We start from the raw sequence: 27487 nt of genomic DNA, 5'->3' as shown, positions 1-27487 counted from the left end.
ACCCAGACCAAGTGGAGAGCAGTGGGTGAGGGTGGGAAAGTGGCTGTGATAACTTAATTAAATGTTAACCAAAACGACAATTATTCTACTAGGTTTTAGCAACACACCTGTTGCATCTCTGTTTCCACATCTGCCTGGGTTACTAACTGAAGAAGCTCATCTTCATGAAGACGAACCTGTGTCTCAAATCGGGCATCCTTCTCTCGGACCACCTGCTGCATGGAACTCAACTGAAGACACACACCAGAGAAACTATACAAGTTACACTCCCAGAATATCGCACAGACTATTCTCCAAACACAGACACTGAGAGTTGATAGACAATAGGTTTTTCAGATTAAATTTTGAGTGTCAAGGATGAGAATTTTGGACAAGAGATAGGCCTGACAGTAACTTCAAAATGAGAGAGAAAGCCTATCATCAAATTCAGAAGTCAGCCTAAATATAAATTTTGAATAAAAACTGTATTTACATGGTTAACAGAAGTGCTTAAATATACAAGAGGTGTATTTTTTAAAAGATCTAAGGAGATTAGAATATTAAACATACAAGTTAGACTCCTGTTAAGCCCTGGACAGTTCTTTGAATATAACACTCATGCATTCAATGAAATTCTCATGCACTATACATATAAACTTCAAACTAATGTATCTTTCACTCAAGGTTCTCTACAATTAGAAATACAAATATTTCTTTCAGATCTTATTTTCAAAGAATTGCTTCTACCAAAGAACTTGGTATATTTCCATCCAAATCCACACCACATCCCCAGACAGCTATTTTCAACTGTCATTACTTGCAGGCTTCTAGATCACCCTCATTTGTAAATGGCTTTTAACAGAATGAAACGGAAATAAATTGATGGTCATGAGTTGCTCGGTGTCAGCGTTTGTTTTGTTCTTGGGTTGTGTGTGTGTGGTGTGTGTGTGTGGTGTGTGTGTGTGTGTGTGTGCACGCGCGTGCGCATGCCTGCTTACTCATTTCCTTAAGATCTGTGGATAAGCATGCCAAACAGCTCTTTGCTTGCCCATTTTGTACTGGTCCTTCAACTATTGTTGATTTTTCAATTTGTGATACCTTGAACCAAACTTGGCTCTCCCTCTAGGTAGGAGAAAAAAAATCTTCATTATATTTTTGATTATCTCAATTCTGAAATCACTATGAATTTGAAATCCTGTATTTACATTGAATTTGAAATCAATGTATAGGCATGGAAGTCCTTCATTAGCCAAACACATCTACATATCCTTTCCCATAAATGTACCATATTCTTTTTCCTGAGACTTTGCTCACACCATTCCCCACAACTGGAATACCTCTCCCCACCATGTTGAAACTGTATTATCTATCCATCATAGTTTTACCTAAATCCTGAGTTTTCCATATAACCTTCCTTGGTTGTCACACATACAATAACCTTTTTCACCTCTTAAAATACTTTCAGTTTGTACTGTTGCTTGATATGCACATTCTGAAAGATTTGTCTTATGATGGATCTGTTAATACACATAAATGTATTAACAGATCCATCACAGCGTGTGTGTGTGTGTGTGTGTGTGTGTGTGTGTGTGTGTTGTGTGTATCCTGGCTTTCCATTTGGTAAAAATATTTTGTATTTCTCCATCCTACATTGTATAAAGTGTACAAAAAAGGACACAATAAAAGCTAATAGGTAACACTAAGGATTTCAGGATATCCAGTTTTAAATGTATACACAGCAGTAGGTCATCCACAGACTGAGAGCACCACTAACACTACAAGTTGTCAATAAAGTAAACACCAAACATCCAATGGATAAGATTAGCTATTGTGCAAAGGCACATGAGGGAAAAAAAAAATGTTTCTTGAGTCAAAGGCATTCCCAGAAGACAAATACAAGAATGGGTGGTCAAACTGGAAATTTACAAAAATAGAGAGAAAGAGTTGAGGATGCTAGTCCTAACAGTCTGGTCCTGGTAGCAGAAATAACTATGAGGAAGAAAGTCACATACTGGTGCCTTTTAACACTGAATCCCATAACCTATACCACTTTCTCATTACATAATCACTAAGTAATCTTCTGATTATAACTTAACTTATTAAGATTTTACTATCGAGAAAGAATGGACCCAATCAGTTGTATTTCTTTTGGTTTATCTAACAGTCTCTTTTGAACTTAGCATAAGCCCATTCCTTCCTAAAAGACTGAATCTCTGTGTACTATTAAAACTAAGTTTCTGGGCCTGTGGAACTAAGAAACAGCCATAAATTAGGCTACGGTAATATTCATCAAGGTAAATAACACTTCTAATTTCTTCTACTACCACACCCTCTAATTTCCACTATAACATTCTAGCTACTATACTTTCATCTACTAAAGTTTTAAAAATAGACTGTCTGAATTGACTTGTCATGTAGTAATCTTAAGCTTTCATGATTCTTTATTCTAATAATTCTGAAGGAACCTCCACCGTACCTGAGCAGCTTGCTCTGCCTGTGTCTGGCTGAGCTGGGTCTGCAAAGTGCTAATGAGTTCTTCCTTCTCTTGGAGCTGTTTCTTCATCATTAAAAATTCTTCCATTTCTGCTGAACTCTTAGCAGACTGAAGACATAGAAAGAAAAAAATATTTAAGCAAAAGAACTGGCACTCTTAATTCTTTGACCTCCCTTTCTCATTTGCCCTAAATACCGACCTTGTAATTTCTACTTAACCCTGAAGGGAATTGTATTGTGTTTTTTAAAAAAAATTATCAAAATTATTTGTCAGAGGAAAGCAGAAACAATAGCAGCAATCTTTCAATTTCTCTGAATCTTCACATAGAAACAGACAGTATAACTAGATAATAAAACCAAAAACCCATGAACAATATTTATAATAAAATCAGTAAAGTAGTACTACAAACCCCAAAATACAAGTAAGTAGGGACAAACCGCCAAAAGACTCTGGTATTAGAGTCTGTACAACAGGAAGGCGGCAGCAACACAGCAACATCTGATGGCCTTGAGAACAGGAAAACCCCCAAATAGCCAATAAATTCTTTAAGCACAATTGGCCAATCTTAGAACAGCAACTTAAATTGGCAGGGCTTTTCCATTCTCCAATACTGGCTGATTGCAAGGGGTCCACAGTAAAAAGGACAAAAAAGCTAGAACAATCTGGCCCATGTGAAGTCTCAAAACTAACTCACCAGGGCTGCCTTCCAAGACACGGACTGCACCAAGAAAAAACTTCTAGGTGTGAAACAGAAATTAAGCACGATGGGGATAATGAAACAAAAAGACAAAGGGCTATACATGTGCTCTTCAAGTCATTATCAATTAGCCACGTGTGGCTATGAAGGGCTTGAAATATGCTTAATGAAAATGAGAAACTTAATTATTAATATTTAATTTTAATTAACTTAAGTATAAATTACTTTTCCATTAAATACAATTATGCTCTGGTATGACTATATTTCACTTTACCTGTTGCAACACGTATTATAAGGTTGAACTGTTGTGCAAGTAATAAGTGTGCATGTTGCCCCTAGTGTTATAATAAACACACCAGCTACCTAGCCAGGGGCAATGGACTGATTCCACTTAAATAGTTTTTTTCCTACATACCTATGTGATGTGTTTATTTGAATACTTTATGCAGAGAGCATGAATAACAGTTGATATCTATGTCAATCATAATTGGTAATTAAATTAAAATATAAATACTTATTTTTATTTTTATTGAATTATTTTTCTAGTTCAAAAATAAGTATAGACACATTTTTAAGTTTAAAATAAAGGTGTACTACTGATGCATAGTTCATTCCTTTTTATTTCTCAGTAGTATTCCATCTGTGAGTTTAAATATTCTCCTGCTGATAGACATGTCGAGTTGTTTCTAGTTTTTGGTTTCACAAGTAAAGCTGCTATGAACATGCACATACAAGACTTTATGGGGACATGGGCTTTCATTTCTCACATATGTACCTTTAAAGTTGAAATGTTTTTCAAAGCCAAGTTAACTATTGTAAATAATTAACCAGTTTCTAAATGTGGATGTAAATATTAAAGGAAAATGATGTTTCAGCACGCAGTTCAGTTATTGGAAAGTTTCTAAATATGTATGGAACAACTTGAGTATATGAATCTATTTCCTCGACTGGAAATTTTATGAAATCTAAACACAGATGAAGGATTTCCAATGAAAATTTAGCATCCAAATTGATACACAATGTAAAATACACACCAAATTTCAGACAGTGCAGAAAAAAGAATGTAAATTAACAAAAAAATAATTTTATATTAACCTTAAAAGTATATTTTTAATAAACTGGAAATATATTATTAAATGAAATATATTATTAAAATTAAGTTTCCCTGTTTCTTCTTTACCTTTTGTAATGTAGCTGTTAAAAACTTTAAAATTATACACAACTCACATTATATTACTATTGAGCAATGCTGGTACAGACTAGAGTGAAAAGCAGTGAGAAAAAAGCCAGTAAATCTCAGAAATTCATCTGCTTTATCTTTGAACATAACACAGAAACAATAAAAGAGAAGTCTGTTAAATAAAAAAAGATTTCCTGACTCAAGCTTCCTTCTGAAAGTTTAGGAAAATTAATTTCACACAAAAAATAACAAATATAAAAGGATCAAGGTCAAATCCCATCCAAAGTTATTATTAACAAAGAAAACTAAGGAGCAGGTGAGAAAAGCATACCATAGGCATGCTCAAAAAACAAACCAAATATGGATATCAAAGGCAGAAGGTGGGTGGGATGGATTTAGAGACTGGGACTGACATATACACACTACTATGTATAAAACAGATAATTAATGAGAACCTCCTGTATAGCACAGGGAACTCTACTCAATGCTCTGTGGTGACCTAAATGGGAAGGAAATCCAAAAAAGAGGGGATATATGTATAACTATAGCTGATACACTTTTTTGAACAGCAGAAACTAATGCAACACTGTAAAGCAACTATACACCAATAAAAGAAATTAATTAATCATTTAAAAATTGAAATTGCAATCTATTTCAACAGGTATTTAAAAATTTAAGAAAATTATACAAAATGTGAAAGAATGAAATTAAAAAATCAGAATTAGACAAACTCAGAAATGAGGTGACAGAATTCAGGAAAAACTCGATTCTTCTGAATCAAAATGAATTCCGAAAATTCATTTCAGAAAAAAACAAAAGAAGGAACACAAAAGTAAATAAACAAAATAGATTGCCTCGGACTTCCTAGGTGGCACAGTGCTTAAGAATCCGCCTGCCAATACAGGGGACATGGGTTCGATCCCTGCTCCAGGAAGATCCCACATGTCTCGGAGTACCTAAGCCTGTGCACCACAACTACTGAGCCTGTGCTTTAGAGCCCGTGAGCCACAACTATTGATCCCGTGTGCTGCAACTACTGAAGCCCATGCGCCTAAAGCCCGTGCTCCTCAACAAGAGAAGCCACGGCAATGAGGAGCCCATGCACCATAACGAAGAGTAGCCCCCGCTCGCCACAACTAGACAAAGCCCATGTGCAGCAACGAAGACCCAACACAGCAATCAATCAATCAATCAAATAAATTTTAAAAAAAATAGAATGCCTTAAATAAAATAAGGAAAAAAAAGAAGAAACTTTTGAAAATGAAGAGAGAAACAGGAATTGAGAGAAAGTGACAAATATGGAAGATAATCGAAGATGGAACATATGGATGACAGAAGTCCCTAAAGAAGAAAACAGAGCAAATACTACACGCTATAGAATTCAAGAATACTCTTCTGAAATAAAAATGTGTGAAACCATGTATTGGAAAAGCATACTGGGTATCTACAAAAATATCAACCATGGATGACAAACACCGATGCACCGTCTAGTAAAATTACTACACTTAGTGGGGAAGGAAAGAAGGGAGGAAAGAGGAAAAGGAAGAAGAAAGGAAATTGATAGAGACATAGACAAAAATTATATGACTAATGCTATTAGTCTCATAATAATCCATTGGGCTTTAGTGATTTGTTAACTTAATAATTATGAGGTGACTTACCTGTGTAGCTTGCTCTGCCTGTGCCTGGGTAAGTTGGGCTTGCAAGCTGCTAATTAATTCCTCCTTCTCCTGGAGTTTATGTTTTATCTTTTCTACTTCCATCTCTTCTTCTGTAGAACTCTTGCCATGCTGAAAATGCAGGCGATAAAGTCATTTATTTAAAAGAATCCAATTTGCCCTATACAGCCATTTGATTATAGTGTTATCCAACTGATGGGAGCAAAAAGTAACACCTGACGTAATAACAAGGAAGGAATCTTAGAGTTTTCCAGTTTTAGTATGGCCAAGTAGTTCCTGTTAGACCCATCCTCCCTCAGATAACCACTATAAACTCTGGACAATATAGAAAAACAGCTATCTGAAAATGCCAGAGAGCAACCAAAAGAAGGAAGATACCAGACGGGAGTCGATACTTGGAAGAAACGGCACCAAGTTTCCCATTTTTATAGGTTTTAGTCTGAGGCCAAAACCAGGCAGTGCCATACAGGACTAAAACTTAACAGAAAACTCAGTCTCACTGCCTTGAAGAGCCAGAGGACAGAATTCAGGAAAACACAGCTGCTAAGTGAGGGGCAAAACATCATAAAAGAGAAGGGGGTGGAGGGGAGGAATTCAAATATTTCAATAGTCTGTTTTTTTCCAAAAGCTCTTCCTTTGACTGAACCAGATTCTGCCTCGCATTTGAAGTCACCTCCACCCCCTACTTCCCAAAATGAACCTAGTCTGCTTACTAGAACCTTCCGCATTAATAGTCAAGTATCTGAGGATTGCCATCATTTCTTCAACTATGCTTTCCAGAGACTATCAAGCTCTGTCATGGGTATACAACAGTTAAAGAGCTGCTGTGACTGATTGCTGGAACTTACAAATCATTTAATCCAACTCTTTTATTTAACAAAGGAAGGAAAATGAAGCTACAAGATGCTGATTTGTTTCAGGTCTCAAAGTTGTTTGTTTTTTTTTTTTAAAAGGCAGAGTATAAAGTGGATGATTTAAAAATCTAACAATATAGCAGAGGGAAAAGTTAAAAGAAACAAAGCCACATAGGGAGAGACAGGTTGGTGCTACCACAGCCAGGGGGAAGAAAAAATAATGAGAGGAAAATAAAAGTAAGAAAAGAAGAATCAAGATGAAGACATTATTTGAGAATAAGAGAAGCTTCTAAAATAAGCTTTGAGAAGTTAAATTAGGCTATCAATTCAGGAAAAGTAACATCTTCTGAGCATTAGACCCAGGAAGGAAAGACTAACCATGGTACTAGTGAGCTAACTAGTGACCCCAAAGGTTGTGCTTAGAGAATTGATTAAAATCTCATTTCCCAAGAACTAAAATCACTGTACATAAGAATACTAGTGGGGCAAAAAATAAAACAGGATGAAATCTAAAAAACACTAAAAGATTTCTTATGTAGAGATACATTTAAGCCAGCTCTAATGTACACATATGATGTGCCAGCCTCTCTGTACCCTATACCAAACTCTCCAAAAAACTGAAGTTTCTTGTTTTCTAACTAGCTAGCTGAATGTGAGTATCTGGGGTTTCACCATAGAGGAAAGGTAATAAGAACAAGCATTAGGACAATGCTCTATCCCTCAAAAGGCACCACTTTCCTCACTCTTCTCTCCATCCCCAACTTTGAACTGCTTCTTTGGTGGCATTCATACACCTAGAGAGCATCACTTACAGGAGCCCAAAGTAATCCAGCTGATTAAGTCTACAATGCATGAAACTTTAATGTACTATTAAAGTTTGAAGCCAATGAAGCCTTGAAGCCATATGAAGATAAAGAATATTCTGTATCAAGTCATTGAAGTAAAGAATTTCAGAGCTGGGAAAAACCTTAGAGATCACCTAGTTTAATCTAACTAAAGATGAAACTCCTCCAAAGGCTATGTGCCTCTCCTATCTAAACACCTCACTTTAATTTTTTTTTCTTCCTGATAGCCTTTTTAATTCTCTGAAAGTCTAAGTCACAACTGATATTTAATTTCCATATTTTCTGTTGGCCTTTTAGTCTGTGTTTGGCCCATAGCTAGACTGCAAGCTCAATAAGAAAGGATGGCATTGGGGACTTCCCTGGTGGTGAAGTGGCTAAGATTCCGTGCTCCCAATGCAGGCGGCCTGGGTTCGATCCCATGATCGGGGAACTAAATCCCACATGCCACAACTAAAGATCCCGCATACCACAATTAAGAGCCAGCGCAGCCAAATAAATAAATAAATATTTTTAAAAAAAGGATGGCATTTAGTGCTATATTACTTTAGCTTCATAAATTCTTGTGATTGGTGAGGATCTGCTATAATGAGAGGCTTTTTCTACTCAGAAAATGTGTATTATACCCAGTCACCATACCTTGGAGAGTTGCTCCTCTGACTGAGGTTCTATGGACAGAACAGTCCCTCCTTGTGCCTTCATCTCTTCTATGTGTTTATTCAAAGAAGTCAATTTGGCCTTAGCATGAAGTTTTAGTTTTTTTATTTTGTTGTCAGCAGCTTTTCTTTCTTCCTGCCAGAGAGCAATGATGGTAAACACAGTGCTCATTCATCACTTATTCAGCACATAATAAAGGTTATTCTCAGTAGGCATCTCCTTACAGTACCAGGGAAATCAGATTCTCTAATAATCTAAGGAAGAGAAAAATCGAAGTGACTGTTATGTTTGTCTTTTATCAAATGTTTGTCAAGAAAGGACAATGGTACCTGTAGAACTTCATCTTTCTGCTGTAGTTGAGCATCCTTCTGTCTAATGATTTCTTTTAATTCCACCACCAACTGCTCTGCATAAGCCAGGCGATCCAGAACATCCTCTTGTGTTCTATCATTAAATTCCATGTCAGATTCTTGGGGTAATTCCTGGTATTTAGACAAAAAGTTGCCAATTTACGAGAGAAAAGGTATTAGCTTCCAAACAGGAGTTCCTTCATTCCAACTTTTCTTATCTTTTGCCCAACTCATATCCTTACTTAAGAAATCTTTCCAAGGAGATGAGGGCCCAGGGGCAAGGTACGGGTTGGAGGAAAGGAGGGGCCTTAGTTGTCAAGAATGGGGCTTGGCTTCTGTACATCTTTCAGCCTTGTGGTATAATTCCTGGGGACTGAATTCCCTGGGTTGTGGAAGTCCTCCAGAGATGTTGGTTGGATTTTATTAGAACAGTTGTTTGGAGGGGCTGAGAGTTGTGAAAAAGGAGGGGGTGTAGAGGATGGTGGACAGAGGAGAAGGGGGATGGGTGGGGAGGGGGAGCAAAGTGAGCATGTGTGTTTACTGTAAGGTGTCTAAGGCTGTGTGGGGGTGGACAGAGACACGCTCATACTTACCTGGCAGAGGAAATAAAAATAAAAAATTTTAAAAATTATAAAAACTCTTTCCAATAATAATTACCCAATAATAATTATTACCCAATATTACTATTATCCAATAATTATTATCACAGCCATTGCAATATATACTAAGCATTTTGTAAATATTAACCATTTTACAAACATTATGTCGTTTACAGTCTTATCATACTAATTTTACCAAAGAGAAAAATAAAGAGAAGCAAAGATCACAAAACATTTAGTGGAAGAGCTCATAATTTAAAATTAAGGAAGTAGTTGAATAAACTTCTCTTAACCGCCAGGGAATACTGTTTGTCTTTTCAGAAAGTGAAAGGACTTCTTTTGATTCCTACGTGACCTTCAAAAAATACAATATAAACTGTAAGTGGTAGATGAATTCACAATAGCAAACAGTCTGAAACCCAAAGGTGCTCCAGTACCACCATTTATTGTTTCAAACCTTTCCTGTGAAACAAGAATTACATACCCAAGGAGTTAAAACAATCTAGCACTAAATAAGCCCCAGGGGGACAAATGATGACAATCTTTCTAATCTCATCTAGGACTTGATTCCCATCACTGTGTCTCATAGGCTACAAACTTACAGGAAAAGGATCATTTACAAAGTCTCAGTATTTTTCTTAATCTTCTCTTCTACCTAGCACAGGGAAGGCTGCTCACACCCTTCTAGCTTAAATTCTTGTCCTCAGAAGAACACGGAATACATGTCTCATCAGTTTATTCCAGAACAGAGCTACTCACAGGTTCTAAGGAAGCCCTCACATTCTCATCAGTGTCATCTCCTGATAACTCATGCAAAACAACATTTGCTAATCCTGACAGTCGGCTCAGCATTTCTGCAAGAAAAGAAAACATAAGAATCAGTTAAATGGATACATGCTTCTCCTATGATGGTAAATGTATCATCTGTAAATTAAATAAGAAAACTGTGATATATGTTAGACACAGACTACAGCATGATGATGTCTTTAAAAAGGCATTTGAGTATGTATAGTGTAGTCAAATACTGTTCTTTTCAGTGACAACTACACAGAGAGTTTAATCACCATCACTAATGTTTTTAAAATGAAATGCAAATACATAATTGTTTAGTGGAAAATAATACATCATTCAGATTACTTTTAATGTCTTTTCTTTCATCATAATTTCATTGGCAAACATGGAGTTCTAACTATTCCTTCCCCTGCCAGACTATTATTCACTTCTAATTTGTCAAATACCCACCAAGATTGAACAAAATTTTTCTTTTTATGTGCCCCATGAACCCTGTTCTTTCAGGAAGCTTTCTCAATAAACCATGTGGTTTCACTAAAATTTAAATGTAATCCTTGTTCAAAACATATAGCATTAAATGCATATATTAGGGGAAAAAAAGGAAAAAGGATTGAAATTAGCAACCTATGTTTCTTCTGTAGGAAACTGGAAAAAAGAGCTAATTAAAACAAATTTAAGCAGAAAAATGGAAAATTAACATTAGAGCAGAAATTAATAAAATTAAAATAGAAAAAATAGAGAAAAATCAGTAAAACCAAAAGTTGATTCTCTGAAAAGATGAATAAAATACATAAAGCTCAGTCAGGCTGACACACAAAAAAAGAGAGAAGACACAAATTATCAACATCAGATATGAAAGAGGAGAGAGACAACACTACTGACCTAGCATACATTAAAAGGTAATAAAGGAACACAACAAATAACTCTATGCCCATAAATTCATCAACACAGATGAAAAAGTCCAATTCCTTGAAAGATAACAAGCCACCAAAACTCAAGAAGCAGACAACCTGAATACACACACACACACACGCACACACACACACACCCTTTCTCTCTTTGCCCTTCTTTTTCCTTCATTATTTATTTAATCATTCATTCATTCATTCAGGTCAGTGTCACCAATCTATAAACTCCTTAAAAGTGAAAATATTAATGTTTTGATAGGAAAAATCAAAATAAACTGGACTGTGCATAGCATTATTATAAGCAATTATGCTAAATTTTATGCTGAGTGACAAAATATTATTTGGCTTTTAAAATCCTCAGCAGGGAGAAATGTAAAAGCTATTGCACAAAATAAGCACTTGAATAAAACTCATCACTGCTATAGTTTTCTTTCACTCAGTAACAGTGTTTAGGGCAGCCATGGTCCTTATTTAAGAAATGGCAAGACCTTTTTTTCTATAACAGGTTACTTTTAGATAAGCAGAATATAGCATTTGGAAAAGATGTGTGAAACAGGAAAGGAAGAGAGAACCACTCCTAGGAGGGCAACACAGGATCATATATATTTACATATACAACTACTGAAAGGGCAACACAGAGTCATATATAAGTGCATAGGGACATAATAATCACTCATTTATCAAGTTATGAGACATAACTACAGGCAGTCATAAAACAAACAAACAAAACTCACCAGGACACAGACTCTAAACTTTCTTTTCAACTTTAGAGACTCAATTTTCTATAGTAACCATTAATGAAAGAAATGAACACTATAATTAGTCTTTATTAGGCACAGAAATTTGTGCTAATCCATGAGTCATAATGGAACCTAATTTATCAAACAGAATCACTTTATCTTCAGATTTTTCAGAACCTGCTGGGAATAAGCAAAAGGAAAAAAAAAAAACAAAAAACCAACTGATGGGACTCTGAGTAGATGGTAGTAGCAGACAGCATAGCTCTTAGATCTTCCTAAATTCCCACGTGAAAACAGACAAAGCAATTAGATAACAAAATTAAAAAACCATAGACAACCATCATGAAAACAAACAAGCAAACAAATAATGAGATAAAGTTTCCCACAAACTCCAAAATAAACTTGGATATATAAAAAACACCATAAGCCACAAGAGCTGTCTGTCATTGTTGTCCATGTAGGAGGAATGAGGGAAGCAAATGGTAGCAGAATGTGCCACTCACTCCAAAATATGCCACTTGTTATAGGGTTATTTTGAGCTAAAGGCACTTGAAAAACAGCGGGTATGAGTAGGGTGTGCTGATCTCCCCTTTTTCTCCCTGAAAGGGAGAGATAAAACACCCATATGGAAGATGTTCTCCCTATACCAGGAAGAAAGTAATATTGCTATCTCCAGGGATGGGAGCTGAGGCCAAAAGAAATCTGTAAAAACAAACCTTGTAAACTAACCCTTATCTTCCTAGCCACTGCTCTATGATTAACGACCTCCTTATGTTGTCTCATTTTCACAATTTACTACTGTTTGGCCAACTCAGTGTACAGATGTTAGACTCTAACTGCTTCTTTGGGTCTTCATTTCCTTATAAGGGCTCCCATACCATATAAAACTAATATTAAATAAATTTGTATGCTTTTCTCCCATTAATCTTTCTTATATCAATTTAATTCTCAGACCTAGCCAAAAACCCTTAGAGGAGAGAGGCAAAATTTTGTCTCCCCTAAAGAAACTGTAAGAGCATAACAGACCTAATACCAAGACAACCACAAAAAATCCAGTGGGTATTCACTGGGAATGTGTCAAGCCAATTAAAGAACAGTAGCTGGAAGAGAAAGATGTATCCCCACTCAACAACAGGTAAGGACAAGAAGTCTGCAAGGTCTGAAGTGGCTAAGGCACTGTAGGCCACATTAATTCTCCAATTGAAGGGCCAGGGCTCTTTTTCAGAACAGAGCCTCCACTGGGGAGAATTTTTTGTGAGTAGAATGAAAAATCATCAAGACAGAATCAACAGAGACCAAAGGAAGTCCATATAAAGAAAAAATGGGGTTGGTAGGAGAAGAGTCAGGAAATCTTGGAAACCCAGCTGCATTTGAACAACAGTGGAAAACATAAGCAGACGCTCTGTGAGGTTAGAAAAGCTATCCAAAATAAGTATTCTTCTAAAAGTTCAGCAACAATAGATAAACATAAAGATGAGCAGCTGAAAAGTAACACAATCTCCATACAAAGTTATTCAAAGTTATCATAAGGAAAATGAGCAAAACAATATCCATAAAGGAAATGCAAGCATGTCAAAGAGCCATTCTCAAATACAGTTCAGAACCATAACCATCTATATCTACTAAAATAACTGAAAAGGCATTAAAAATGATATAAGACATGAAAAAATATACATCAGAAGTTGAAAAAACCCAGGAAGACAGCAAGAGAAGACGAAAAGAATAAAGGAACTACAAAATAGTAAGGAAACTATTAGCCAAATGGCAATAGTGAGTCCTTACCTTTCAATAATTACTTTAAAAGTAAATGGATTAAATATTCCAGTCAAAAGACAAAGAATGGCTGAATGGATTAAAAAAACAAGATCCAACTATGTGCTGTCCACAAGAGACTCACTTGATCTCTAAGGATACACATAGGCTGAAAGCGAAGGGGTGGAAAAAGATATTCCATGTAAATAGTAAGCAAAAGAAAGCAGGGTTAGCTGTACTTATAACAGACAAACAGAGTTCAAGTAAAAAACTCAGAAGGTTATTATATAATGACTGGGGTGGTGGTGGGGTATCAATTCAATATAACAGGATATGAACTTGTAAGTCTATAACAGGATATAGCACTTGTAAATATATATGCACCCAAAATAAAAGCACCTAATTATGTTTAGCAAATTTTAACAGAATTGAAGGCTGAAACAGATAGCAATATAATTATAGTAGGAGACTTCAATATCCTACTTTCAACACTGGATAGATCATCCAGACAGAAAAGCAATACAATCCTTATCAAAACTCCACTGGCTTTTTTCACAGAAATAGAAAAGAAAAAAATCCTAAAATCATATAGAACCACAAAAGACCCTGAATGGCCAAAGTAATCCTGAGAAAGGATTGATCAATTGATCATCAAAGAAGGTGCCAAGAACAGAAAATGGGTAAAGGACAGTCTCTTCAATAAATGGTAATGGGAAAACTGGATATCCACATGCAGAAGAATGAAACTGGACCCTTATCTCACCTCACACCATATGTAAAAATCAACTCCAACTTGATTAGAAGCTTGAACACAAGACCTGAAACTGTAAAACTCGTAGAAGAAAACACAGAAAAAAGGCTTCTCAACATTCATACAGGCAATTATTTCTTGGATATGATCCCAAAAGTGCAGACAACAAAAGCAAAAACAGACAAATGAGATTCCATCAAACTAAAAAGCTTCTGCACAGCAAAGGAAACAATGAAGAGAATGAAAAGACAACCTATGGAATGGAAGAAAATATTTGGAAACCACACATCTGATAAATGATTAATATCCAAAATACATAAGTAACTCAAACAACTTAATGGTAAGAAAACAAAGAACCCAATTTTTTTAAATGGGCAAAGGGCATATGATAAATGCTCAACATCACTAATCATCGAAAGAATGCAAATCAAAATCACAACATCACCTCACACCTGTTAGAAAGGCTATTATCAAAAAGACAAAAGACAGTAAGTGTTGGCCAGGATGTGGAGAAAAAGGCACCCCTGAACACTGCTGGTAGGAATGTAAATAGGCACGGCCATTAGGGAAAACAGTATGGAGGTTCCACAAAAAACTAAAAATAGAACTACCATCTGATCCAGCAATTCCACTTCTGGGTATATATCCAAAGGAAATAAAACTAGTATCTTGGAGAGAGAGCTGCACTCCCATGTTCACTGCAGCATTATTTACAACAGCTAAAATACAGAATCCACCTAAGTTTCCACTGACGGATGAATGAATAAAGAAAATGTATATAGTACCTACACACAATGGAATATTATTCAGTCCTAAAAAAATAAGGAAATCCTGTCATTTGTGAAAACATGGATGAACCTAGAGGACATTACACTGAGTGAAATAAGCCAGGTACAGAAAGACAAATATTGCATAATCTCACCTATATATGGAATCTAAAAAAGTCAAACTCAAAGAAGAGAGTAGAACAGTGATTGCCAGGGAGTAGAGGGTAGGGGAAATGGGGACATGTTTGTCAAAGGGTACAAAATTTCAATTATGTTGGATGAATAATATCTGGGAATCTAATGTACAGCAATGGTGACTACAGATAGCTTGCTAAAAGAATAGATTTTAAATGTTCTCACCACCAAAAGAAAAAAAAAGTAACTATGTAAGGTGATAAATATACTAATTAGCTTGACTATGGTAATCATTTAACAATGTATACATATATCAATACATCACTAATTCCTTAAATACATACATTTTTGTCAATTATACCTCAAAATGTTTAAAAAAAATGATAGTATCTACTTCCAATATTAACACTTAACAAAAACTAATAGCTAAGTATTAGTTGCTAAATGTATGTAGAGTACCTAACAGTAGAGCAGAGCACAAACAGTAGGTATATGACAAAATGTGTCTTATTTACTTTTACATAAGAAAAATTAAACTTTGATATTCTTACCATCTTCTATGATGCAAACTTTGGTGAACACACACACAGGTACATATATGATTTATTCATATGAATTAAAACAAATAAATTTATCAATTATCCCTCATAAAAAACAGAAAAACCCAGAAATGAAGCAGAAACACAGAATTTAAAATTTTTAAAAATTATTTTGGAAATAAATATGAAACTAAAAGAAATAAGTATATGAATAATCACAACAAAGCATGCCTTAAAATAAAAGGAAAGTTGAAATGAAGGAAAATTTTAAAAATCAGAAAGAAATTAGCCATAAATTAAACATGCAACTACTTTGTGACCCAGTAATTTTACTCCTGGGCATTTGTCTCAGAATAATGAAAACTTAAATTCACCCATAAACCTCTACATGAATGTTCTTAGCAGCTTTAGTTTTAAGCACCCCAAACTGGAATCAGCAAGGATGTTCTTCAACAAGTAAATGGTTAAACAAACTATGGTACAGGCATACCTCATTTTATTGGGCTTTGCTTTATTGCATTCTTTACAAATTGAAGGTCTGTGGCAACTCTGTGTCGAACCAGTCTACTGGTACCATTTTTCCTACAGCATTTGCTCACTTCATATCTCTGTGTCACATTCTGGTAATTCTCGCAATATTTCAAGCTTTTTCACTACTCTGTTATGGTGGTCTGTGATCTTTGATGTTACTATTCTAACTGTTTTGGGGCACCATGAACCATGCCCATATTAGACAGTGAACTTAATCAATAAATGTTGTGTGTGTCCTAACTGCTCCACCCACCAGCTGTTCCCGTCTCCCTCTCCCTAGGCCTCCCTATTCCCTGAAACACAACAATATGGAAATCAGACCAACTAATAATTCTACAATGGCTTCTAAGTGTTCAAGTGAAAGGAAGAGTCACAAGTCTCTCACTTTAAATCAAAAGCAAGGAGTGATCAAGCTTAGTGAGGAAGGGATGTCAAAAGCTGAGAGAGAGGACAAAAGTTAGGCCTGTTGCGCTAAACAGCCAAGTTGTCATTGCAAAGGAAAAGTTCTTGAAGGAAATTGAAAGTGCTACTCCAGTGAGCTCACGATGATTATAAAGCAAAAGAGCCTTACCGCTGATATGGAAGAAGTTTCATTGGTCTGGATAGAAGATCAATCAGCTACAACATTCCCTTAAGCCAAAGCCAACCCAGAGCAAGGCCCTAACTCTCTTCAATTCTATGAAGGCTGAGAGAGGTGAAGAAACTGCAGAAGTTTGAAGCTAGCTGAGGTTGGTTCATGAGGTTGAAACATAAAATTACAAGGTGAAGCAGCAAGTGCTGATGTAGAAGCTGTAGCAAGTTATCCAGAAGATCTAGCTAAAATAATTAATAAAGGTGGCTACACTAAACAACAGATTTTCAATGCAGACAAAATAGCTCCTATTGGAAGAAGATGCCATCTAGGATTTCCATAGCTAGAGAGAAGTTAATGCCTGGCTTCAAAGTAAATAGCAGTCTGACTCTCTTGCTAGGGGCTAATGCAGCTGGAGACTATAAGCTGAAGCCAATGCTCATTTACTATTCTGAAAAGCCTAGGGCCCTTAAGAATGATGTTAAATCTACTCTGCCTGTGCTCTATAAATGGAACAACAAAGCCTGGATAATAGCACTGTCTGTTTACAACATGTTTTACTGAATATTTTAGCCCACTGTTGAAACCTACTGCTCAGGAAAAAAGATTCCTTTCAAATTACTGCTGCACATGAACAATGCACCTGGTTACCCAAGAGCTCTCACTGGAGGTGTACAATGAGATCAATGTTGTTTTCATGCCTGCTAACAAAACATCCATCCTGCAGCCAAAATTCTTTTTGAAACTACCTGGGAGTAATTTCAACTCTCAAGTCTTATTACTTAAGAAATATATTTCCTAAGGCTGTAACTGTCATAGATTCCTCCGATGGATGTGGGCAAAGTAAACTGAAAACCTTCTGGAAAGGACTGAGCATTCTAGATTCTGCTAAGAACATTCATGCTTCAAGAAAAAAAGGTAAAAATATTAACAGGAGTTTGGGAGACGTCAAGTCCAACCCTCACTGATGACTTTTGAGGGGTTCAGGACTTTGGTGCAAGAAGTAACTGCAGATGTAGTGGAAACAGCAAGAGAACTAGAATAAAAAGTAGAGACTGAAGATGTGACTGAATTGCTGCAACCTCAAAGTAAATTTTTCACAGATGAGGAGTTGCTGCTTCTAGACGAGCAAAGAAAGCGGTTTCTTGAGATGGAATCTATTCTTGGTGAAGATGCTATGAAGACTGTTGAAACCACAACGAAGGATTTAGAATAGCACATAAACTTAGTTGATAAAGGAGTGGCAGGGTTTGAGAGGATCCACTCCAATTTTCAAAGAAATTCTACTGTGAGTAAAATACTATGAAACAGCATTGCATGCTACAGAGACTTTGTTCATGAAGAGTTGATCCATGCAGCAAACTTCAATGCTATCTTATTTTTAAAAACTGCCACAACCATGCCAACTTTCAGCAACTACCACCCTGATCAGTCAGCCGCCATGAACACTGAGGCAAGATCCTCTATCAGCAAAAAGATTACAACTTGCTGAAGGCTCAGATGATAGCATTCTTCATGATAAAGCATTTTTAAATTAAGGTATGCACATTTTCTAGACATAATGGTGTTTCACACTTAAGACTAAAACATAGTATAAACATAATTTTTATATGCACTGGGAAACCAAAAAATATATGTAACTCACTTTATTGTGATATTAGCTTTATTGCAGTGGTCTGGAATTGAAACCACAATATCTCCAAGATATGCCTGTACGTACATACCATGGCATACTACATAGCAATAGAAAAGAACTATTGATATACCTAACAATTTAGATGAATGAATCAAATTATGCTGAACGAAAAAAAAAGCCAATTCCAAAAGGTTACATGCTATATAATTCCATATTTATATAATATTTTGAAATGACAAAATTTTAGAAATGGAAGACAGATGAATGGTTACCAGTGCTTAGGGAGGAGCTGAAGGTGAGAGGGTAGGAGGTGGCTGTAATTATAAAAAGGCAACACAAGGTTTCCTTGTGGTGTCGGAACTGTTCAATATCTTAACTATGGTGGTGGATATAGGAACCTACACATAGGTGATAAAATTTTACAGAACTTAACACACAAGTATAAAAATAAAATTGGGGAATATATTAATGTCAGTATCCTGGTTGTGATATTATGCAACAGTTCCATAAAATGTTACCATTGAAGGAAACTGAACAACACATACAAGGTATCTCTCTGTGTTATTTATTAGAACTGTATGTGTCTACAATTATTTCAATTTAAAAAAAAAAAAAAGAATTGAACTAAATGTGATATCTTATGATGATATTCTTAAATAGAAAAAGGACATCAATGGAGAAATGAGTGAAATCCAAACAAAGTATGGCGTTTAGTTAATAGTAATGCATCAGTGTTGGTTTCTTAGTTTTTTTTTCTTTTTAAAAAGAATTTTATTGAGATATAATCGACATACAATAAACTGCATATATTTAAAGTGTACAATTTGATATCTTTTCTCTTATTAATCATCTGTTTTATACATATTAATGTATATAGCAATCCCAATCTCCCAATTCATCCCACCTCAACCCCCCCACCCCAGCTCTCCCGCCTTGGGGTTTCTTAGTTTTGACAAATGCACTTTTCTAATGTAACATGTTAACATTAGCAAATACTGGGTGAGAGGTACACTGAACTCTGAACTATCCTTGCATATTTTCTATAGTAAATTTAAAATTGTTCCTAATAATTTGTTTATTCAAAAGGAATCAAGAGAAAGCAATAAATATTGAAGATAAGCAATGAGGATAATAAGATTCCCTGAAAAAGAAAACCAAAGCAAAGGTACAGAACAAACAGAAAAAACAAAATTCAAGAGCACTTATCTGAAATTTTAAATGATTTGAAGTTACAGGGACTTCCCTGGTGGCACAGCGGTTAAGAATCCACCTGCTGGACTACCTTGGTGGCGCAGTGGTAAAGAATCCGCCTGGCAATGCTGGGAACATAGGTTCGAGCCCTGCCCTGGGAAGATTCCACATGCCACGGAGCAACTAAGCCCGTGCCCCACAACTATTGAGCCTGTGCTCCACAACAAGAGAAGCCACAGCAATGAGGAGCCCACGCACCGCAATGAAGAGTAGCCCCCGCTCTCAGCAACTACAGAAAGCCCGTGTGCAGCAACAAAGACCCAAAGCAGCCAATAAATAAAATTAATTAATTAATTAATTAATCAAAAAGAAAAAAAAAGAATCCACCTGCCAATGCAGGGGACACAGGTTCGAGCTCTGGGCCGCCACAAAGCAACTAAGCCCGTGAGCCACAACTACTGAGCCTGTGCTCTAGAGTCCACAAGCCACAACTACTGAAGCCCGCATGCCTAGAGCCTATGCTCCTCAACAAGAGAAACGACTGCAATGAGAAGGCTGTGCACCACAACGAAGAGTAGCCCCCACTCACTACAACTAGAGAAAGTCTGTGCACAGTAACAAAGACCCAACTCAGACAAAAATAAGAAAAAAATTTTTAAATAATAAATAAATCTTAAAAAAAAAAAGATTTGAAGTTACATATTGAAAGAGGCTACCAGGTACCCGAGATTATCAACCCAGAGTAACCAAAAAGACATTCTAGTAAAATTAATGGACTTAAAAAAAAAATTCTTTGAGATTCAGGCAGAAATGTGACTTATAAGCTAAAAAAAAAAAAAAAAAAAAAGGCTATGGTCATATTTTTCAACAGCAATGTTCTGCCAGAAAAAAAATGGAGTTACAGATTTGCGACATTTAAGGAAAGAAAATGTAAGCTAAGGATTTTATTTCCAGCAAAAATGCCCTTCAGATATAAATAGCACAGACAGAATGTTACAAACTTGCAAGAAAATTCATGAAAAATTTTCCCGGGAGCCTTTCCTAAGGCATCTGTTAGAGAGAAAGCTTGAGATAACCAAAGCAACTAAAGAAGCATCATCATAAGGACTGGTGGTGAACACTAAATATGTTACTCATAGAACTAAGACCGGGATGGAGAGAGCATACTATTTAATGATTATATGCTCTGACAACACATAGGGCTCTAATTTTAAAAAATGGGGAAAATGTAAATAGCATATACAAAAAAAAAAAAAAACCCATAGAAATTTTAACATCCAAAATTGGTGGTGTCATTATCGGTATTACTATTCCTTGACTATTATATGGAATTAAAGTAAATGAATAATTACAGGCATAGTAATTCTATTATATATTCATTATGAAAAAAGGAGACAGACATATAATACAAAAGAAATTAAGAACTCCACAATAAAAACTAATCTTGAATTTGAATCAAATTATCAGTATGAATCTACAAGGTATTTTACCTTAGTACATATATTTTCCTAGCTCTGTACATTGAAAAAAACAAACTGAGAAGCAATAAGTACCTCTGGTCTTGAAATACTATTCCCCATCTAAAAGAAAAAAAAATTTTTAATAGGAGGGCTTCTTAGAGAAATGGCTGATGTCAATTCTGAAGCAGGAAATGGTACAAAATGAGCCTGAAATATTTTGTCATACAGAATAGCAGGGAAGCTATCAAAGACTAACACAGTCATGTCAAAAGGACCAAGGAGACAAACTAAAAAGGTTCCCAAAGGCCAAAGGAACAACTGAGTTTCTAATAAGATTATGAATTAAATTGCAACAGGTGTTTAAATCTGCCAAAAATATTTAAATTCACAAGTCTGTAATAATAATAATAAACTGGTCATCATCTGAACTAAGTATTGTGAAAACTAGTTAAGTACAAGGATTTATCTTGCCTTTTCTATTTGGACTTTACCATTTAGGAAGCAATTAGTAGATGAGGGGACACATTTCCTTATAAAGTTATTCCAGCTAACAAATGAAAACAAACGGTAGAATTGGAATATCTAGTCTAATATCCTGCAACTCCTAATGAATTCATGGATCTAGACAATGAACATCAAGAGCCGCTAGCGTCAAAGACAAGCAAAACCAGACATCATGTGCCTCTTGATGAAAGAACACACCACCACCTATAGTCTTGCCGAAGGGATCAAACCTCAGTCTGGTGAGGCCTCTGGATCCACATGCCAATTTCCAGGCAATGCAGAGAACAGAAGGATACACCAAACTGCCCCATGAAAGTGTAATTCCCAGACTGTGGGAAACGCCACAGGTCAAAAGGCCCAAGTTCTTCAACAGAAACTGCAAAAAACCCCGGGGTAGTATGCCCTAGATCAAATCTTTTGCATATCATCATTAGCTAAGACGAATGCAATAGACATGTAATTTCAATTGTGAAAATATGACTTTTTTCATTTTCCAAATATAAAATTAAAATCTTGAATGTTTTTTCAAACTAACACTGCCCCCCTACAATCCACCATTACAACACATGAGATTTTGATGTCTAGAAGGGTGTGTCTCCAGCAGCATTCTACTAATTATTGCACCTGGACACATGCAGATGAACATAGGGTAATGATAACATTAACGGTAACAATTACTGAGCAACCGTGTCAGACACTCTATATACACTTTTTCCTAATTCTTACAAAATCTGCAAGGTAGGTATTATCATCATTCTCATTTTATAGATGAGGAAAACACGCTCAGAGAAGCCAAGACATTTCAAGGTCACTCAGCTAAATAAGCACTATTGGATAAGATAAAATGCTCGTTCAATGGAAAATGGGTTCTCTCACATAACTGTTTAAAAATTTGTATATCTGAAGAAAGGAAAGATCAGTACGAGGGAAGAACAACCTCAGGCCAAAGCAAAAGGAATTTCTCACAGACTGATTCAACAATCTGAGGCATCCATGAGAAAGTAGATGGCACAGTGGGAAGAGCATGAAATTGGGAGCCAGGAACTGAGCTTTCAGTCCTGCCACCAATACAAAGTTGTATCATACTGGGTAAACCACGTTACAGTTTCCACATCTTAAAATGAATAAGACTAACGAGCATTCTAATGCCCCGTGTTATGACTCCATGATGCAAGAGTGATTTCTATAGCTGTTGACATTAAAGGAATAACATGGAAGTGTAAAAGAATGGGCATCTCAGGCACAGTCAAGTGCTTTAGGTAGCTCAGAGGTGGGAGACTTGAGGGCAAGAGAGCCACTAAGTAGCCATGCTTAAAATAAATGAAGAAAGGCTTCCTAGGTGGCGCAGTGGTTAAGAATCCGCCTGCCAGTGCAGGGGACACAGGTTCGATCCCTGCTCCAGGAAGATCCCACATGCCACGGAGCATCTAAGCCCGTGTGCCAAAAAATAAATAAATGAAGAAAGATGGATCTCCGCCTCTGATAGGCTCACTGGAGGGTAGAAATGGGCATATGCACATATAAAAATTAGTAAAGCGGGAAAGATATAGTAATAAATTCACATAAGGAATTTACTGTGACTACTGGACAAGCAATGCTCTTACTGTTATTTTATAAAGCACCAGAATCATGAATAGCAATTTAGGAAGAGAATAAAATAAAGAGCTTCATGCCAAGGCTAGGGTTCAATAAAACATCCAGGCAAATAAAATAATCCCTCAAAGTCAATGCTGGCCACACCTTCTATAAACTCTGCCACAGGATCTCAACACTTCTGTGTTGAGGTGGTATTTAGAATTCTATGAGCCTTATTTTCTCAGTCTTCACTGCTAATAATACTTATTTTCAAAATATCTACTTGGTGTGGAACATTATGCCAAGAACCACAAAAATATAAAAAGTAATATAAGGCATGTCCCTAACCACAGAGAACCTAGTACAAAATGCATGGGCAAATAAAGTAACTGAAGAGAGTGGGCACGTGCCCGTGACTACATGCATACACACCATTTGCTTTGGAATATAAATCACATTTTCCTACAGAAACAATAACACAGAAAATGCCTTATTTCCAGGTCACTCCTCAAACTTATTCAATGCATATTTAATTGCAGCTAGTAGTTTTCCTTAATTTTAAGATATCCTCAACCAGTTTAAGAAGCTGACAGAAAATGGTGCCATATAGCTGGGAAGAGCCTACACAATATGATTTTATAATTAGAAAATGGAAAACTATTTTTCATGACACACACAAAAACTACTGTTTTCATTAAACAAATTTAGAAGTAAATGGTAGCTATAACTGATATACACAGTACTATACACCAAGTACTACTCCAATTGCTTTACGTATAACTTATTTATCCTCATCATTTTATTCATTTTATTATTAAAACAACCCCCAGGAAGAGTTCTGCCAATATTCCCAGTATTAAAGTGAGTAAGGCATAGGGAAGTTAAGTAATTTTCCCAGTCACAGAGCTCGACAAAGCTTCTTGACTGGTAGGGATACAGAAGATAACCTATTTCCTGAGCAACCTCATCACCCAACATTGTTCACTGGGGCTGAAAATAGTGCTAGATGCATGAGGGCACTCGTATACTTATATTTACTTACAGTTATATAACCACTTTTTTTTTCAGCAGTACATAGACTAAAATGAAATGACTCAGAGTAGTAGGGCCCCAAAGAATTCCATACTGTTTATACTATAGATAGGCTCATGCAAGGGCACAAAGGATATTTGCACATGGGTATTCACCACAGCAGTGTTTTGTTTTTATTATGAGAGTTTATTTTTTATTTTTTTAATTTTTTAGCCATGCGGCTTGTGGGATCTTAGCTCCCAACCAGGGAGCAAACCCACACCTCCTGCATTGGAAGCGCGGTGTCTTAACCACTGGACTGCCAGGGAAGTCCCTAGCGTAGTGTTTATGATGGCTAATCAATGAAGACAATCTCAGCGTCCATCAATGGGGACAGGCTAAATGTATTTTGATATTTCTACAAGGGAATGTTGTATAGCCTTTTAAAAGAATCAGATAGTTTTATACTTATGGCTATGGAAAAAATACCTTATACTATTAAGTGGGGGTAAAAAAAGCAGAATACCAGGTATATTATGATTCAACTTGTGTGAGAGAGAAAAGAAGGATATATATTATATATGTGATTGAATATGATCAGAAAGTTTCTTAAGAATAAACAAATTATTTATAGTGTTTACTTCTGGGAAGTAGGGAATGGGGAAAAGGATCAGTACATAGAGGAGAAAAGAGAGTTTTGTTTTTATATCATATCCTTTTGTATTGAATTTATTTTTACCAAAAGCACATATTGCTGACTTTAAACTAGCTTAATTAAAAATGGAGTATTATAGAGCTTAACATCCTTTCATATAGTGGTTCCTAACTAGAACACTATAGACTAGTAGGTAATGATCAGTGGTGAGATGTGTCCCAAAGAATTTATATCTAATAGTAGTTAAGCTAGAGAAGTTTATGAATGATTTATTTTTTATAAACAAGAATAAAACCAACATCCCTTTAATTAATCCACTAATGCAAAGGGGGAAAAAGGGAGACTTTAAGATTCAAGCAGAGGAAAAATATTTATATATCCTAAAGATGATTATTTTTAGAAGAGGCTGCATCCCAGAGAAATGGAGGTTCTAAAAAAAGAAGGAAAAAAAAGGATTCCCCCAATCTGGAAGTCCTCAGAGATGGAAACACCTTTATGTGATCTCCAGATTGGGTTAGTAGCGTTACAGAAAATGGGCAAGAATTTTTTTTAACTTTTAATTATATACGTTTTTGTATATTTTGTAAGTAATATATTGTGTTATTCATACATTATTTATAATTAAATATACGGTATTTAGAGGATGGATGCTCAAAAAAAAAGTTTTACCCATAGGGCAAACAATTAAAAACGTTTGGATTCTACTGATGTAGTCCAACAAATTTAATGCAGTGAAGAGAAAAGCATTAATTGGCCATTCCATGGTCAAAGGATGAAAAGTAAAAGCTGTGAAACAGTGTACAACGTCTGCAATGTTTGACCATTTACAATCATTCTGACCATCCAAATTTAATTACTTCATGCTTCTGAAAAGGCCTCCAGCCTTTCTGTAGGGAGTCCTCCACTGACATCTTGCACAGAAGTGTGAGATTGTTTAAAAGCTCAGAAAGTTTCCGACTATTTCCAAAAGTGAAAGTACTTATCCAGTGATTTTTAAATATCTCTGCCCCACTCTTAAACTGTCCTCGCCCCAAAGACCAACTGGAACTCTTCGAGTGAGTCAGAAAAATATATTTCTCATTTGTCGAGGGGTTCACCCTCCCTTGCACACTACTACACACCGCTCCTGTCCTGCAAAACAAACGGCCCCCACACCACCAAATCAAGTTGTTCTTCTGCCAGAACTCTATCCAGGGCTCCGTTTCCTCTACAAGCCTGAGCACCTCTGATTCCTGGGACTTCAGTGTTGATGGGATCGCAAGGATCTTCCCTCTCTCCGAATCTCTCCAGCAACTCATCAGCAGGATCGTGCGACACGCCCTCGTTTGCGTTAACATCGCCAATGTTTCTGCGACCTCTGCCCTCAAGACTTTCGGCGTGTTTGGGTTTCGCCTCCCCTCCCCGACACTAAGTTTGGTTAGGGCCTGAGCACAGGGGCCTGGCAGGTCCTCCCCGACGTCAGCCGCTGCGTACACAGGTCAGCCTGAGCAGGCCGCTCAGGTTGCCAGGCCGTGCTGACAGGACTGACCCGAGCGCCTCTCCGCCGCTCCCGGAGAAGCGTCCTGGGGAGGGGGCAGACAGCGCCTACGGGCCTAGAGGCCGCACAGGGAGACCCCAGAGCCACGCAGCGGGGCCAGCTGGAGTGTGGACGGTTAGAACCAGGCCTGCTAGGTGAAGAGAGGCGGACCGAACGGCCGGATACGGGACCGAATCAGGAGCTGCGGGACGGGGAGGAAACCCGAGTGTGGCTGCCTCGGCAGCCCCCGGGCCCTGTGGCGGGGATGACCGTTACAAGGCTCAAGGAGGCGAAGAGTTGGGGCGCGTCCTCCACTCACCTGGAAGAGGCTGTCGCCGGAGGCATCAGCTGCCCCCCTCCCAAATTTAAGCCACGTCAGCTCGGGAATCCCGTACGCGACACCTACCTCCGCGGCGCCCGGCCAATGGACTCAACCACTCGCAGTGGAGACGGAAGATGGGATTAGGCTATGGACCAATCAGGACCATCGGCAGGGCGTTACCAGGGAGACCAGACACGCCTTGTTTGTAACCAACCCATCAACAATGACGGAGACCAATCAACGTCGGGAAATGCTCCGCTTCCTCAAAGAAACAGCCAATGAACTCTAAAGAGTGGAGGAGGGGCGGAGTCAGACGCGAGCCAGTGTTCCGGAAGAAAATCTGGGGAAGAGCCGGAAATGTCGGGAGGGCGGGCGTTCTGGTAAGGTCAGGTGTTTCCAAAGAGAGAGAGGACAGCCGGTTTCTCCTAATTCCTCCGCGGGGTTGGCGGTGACTGACCCAGGTTACGGATTGGGCTTTTGCGGAGACGCTGCACAGCGGGGACCAGCTGCTGTTAGAACTGTTGAGTGAGCTGTAAAGAAGGGAGTGGGGATGTAGGTTTTTCTCTTAGAGTCATAAAATATTAGAGCCAGAAAATAGGTGGTCTAATATGACCTTTTCATTTTACTGATGAAAAATGAGAACCGGTTTAAAGTGACTCGCCCAGAGACAAACAGCGACTTACTGATGGAACTCGGACTGGAACCTGGCGTCTGTATGAAAGGATCAGCGATAGTTCTAAGGACATGAGTGAGAGAACAGTGAATACTAGGAAATGTCTTTTAGCAAATGGCGCGTTAAC

General features: G+C 37.1%; 1 protein-coding gene across 7 annotated transcripts in view; it reads right to left on the bottom strand.

Moving 5' to 3' along the window:
* Positions 1-26791, bottom strand: part of GOLGB1 (golgin B1) — a 76411-nt gene extending 49620 nt beyond the window's left edge. For 2 of the 7 annotated variants that reach the window (XM_057696473.1, XM_057696474.1), the window contains exons 1-7: positions 26685-26791; positions 10091-10185; positions 8712-8864; positions 8365-8517; positions 6012-6140; positions 2456-2581; positions 108-230 (exon numbers count right to left, since the gene is read on the bottom strand). In XM_057696473.1, coding sequence (XP_057552456.1) covers positions 108-230; positions 2456-2581; positions 6012-6140; positions 8365-8517; positions 8712-8864; positions 10091-10183 — 777 coding nt within the window. In that variant the 5' untranslated portion in view covers positions 10184-10185; positions 26685-26791. The remainder of the gene's footprint in view (positions 1-107; positions 231-2455; positions 2582-6011; positions 6141-8364; positions 8518-8711; positions 8865-10090; positions 10186-26684) is intronic. The other 5 variants (XM_057696475.1, XM_057696477.1, XM_057696478.1 and 2 more) reach the window with 3 other exon arrangements.
* Positions 26792-27487: the final 696 nt, after the last annotated feature.

Source organism: Hippopotamus amphibius, chromosome 10 (genome assembly GCF_030028045.1).
Source record: "Hippopotamus amphibius kiboko isolate mHipAmp2 chromosome 10, mHipAmp2.hap2, whole genome shotgun sequence".
Classification (NCBI taxonomy): Eukaryota; Metazoa; Chordata; class Mammalia; order Artiodactyla; family Hippopotamidae; genus Hippopotamus; species Hippopotamus amphibius.
This window is presented reverse-complemented; position numbering and strand designations above follow the sequence as displayed.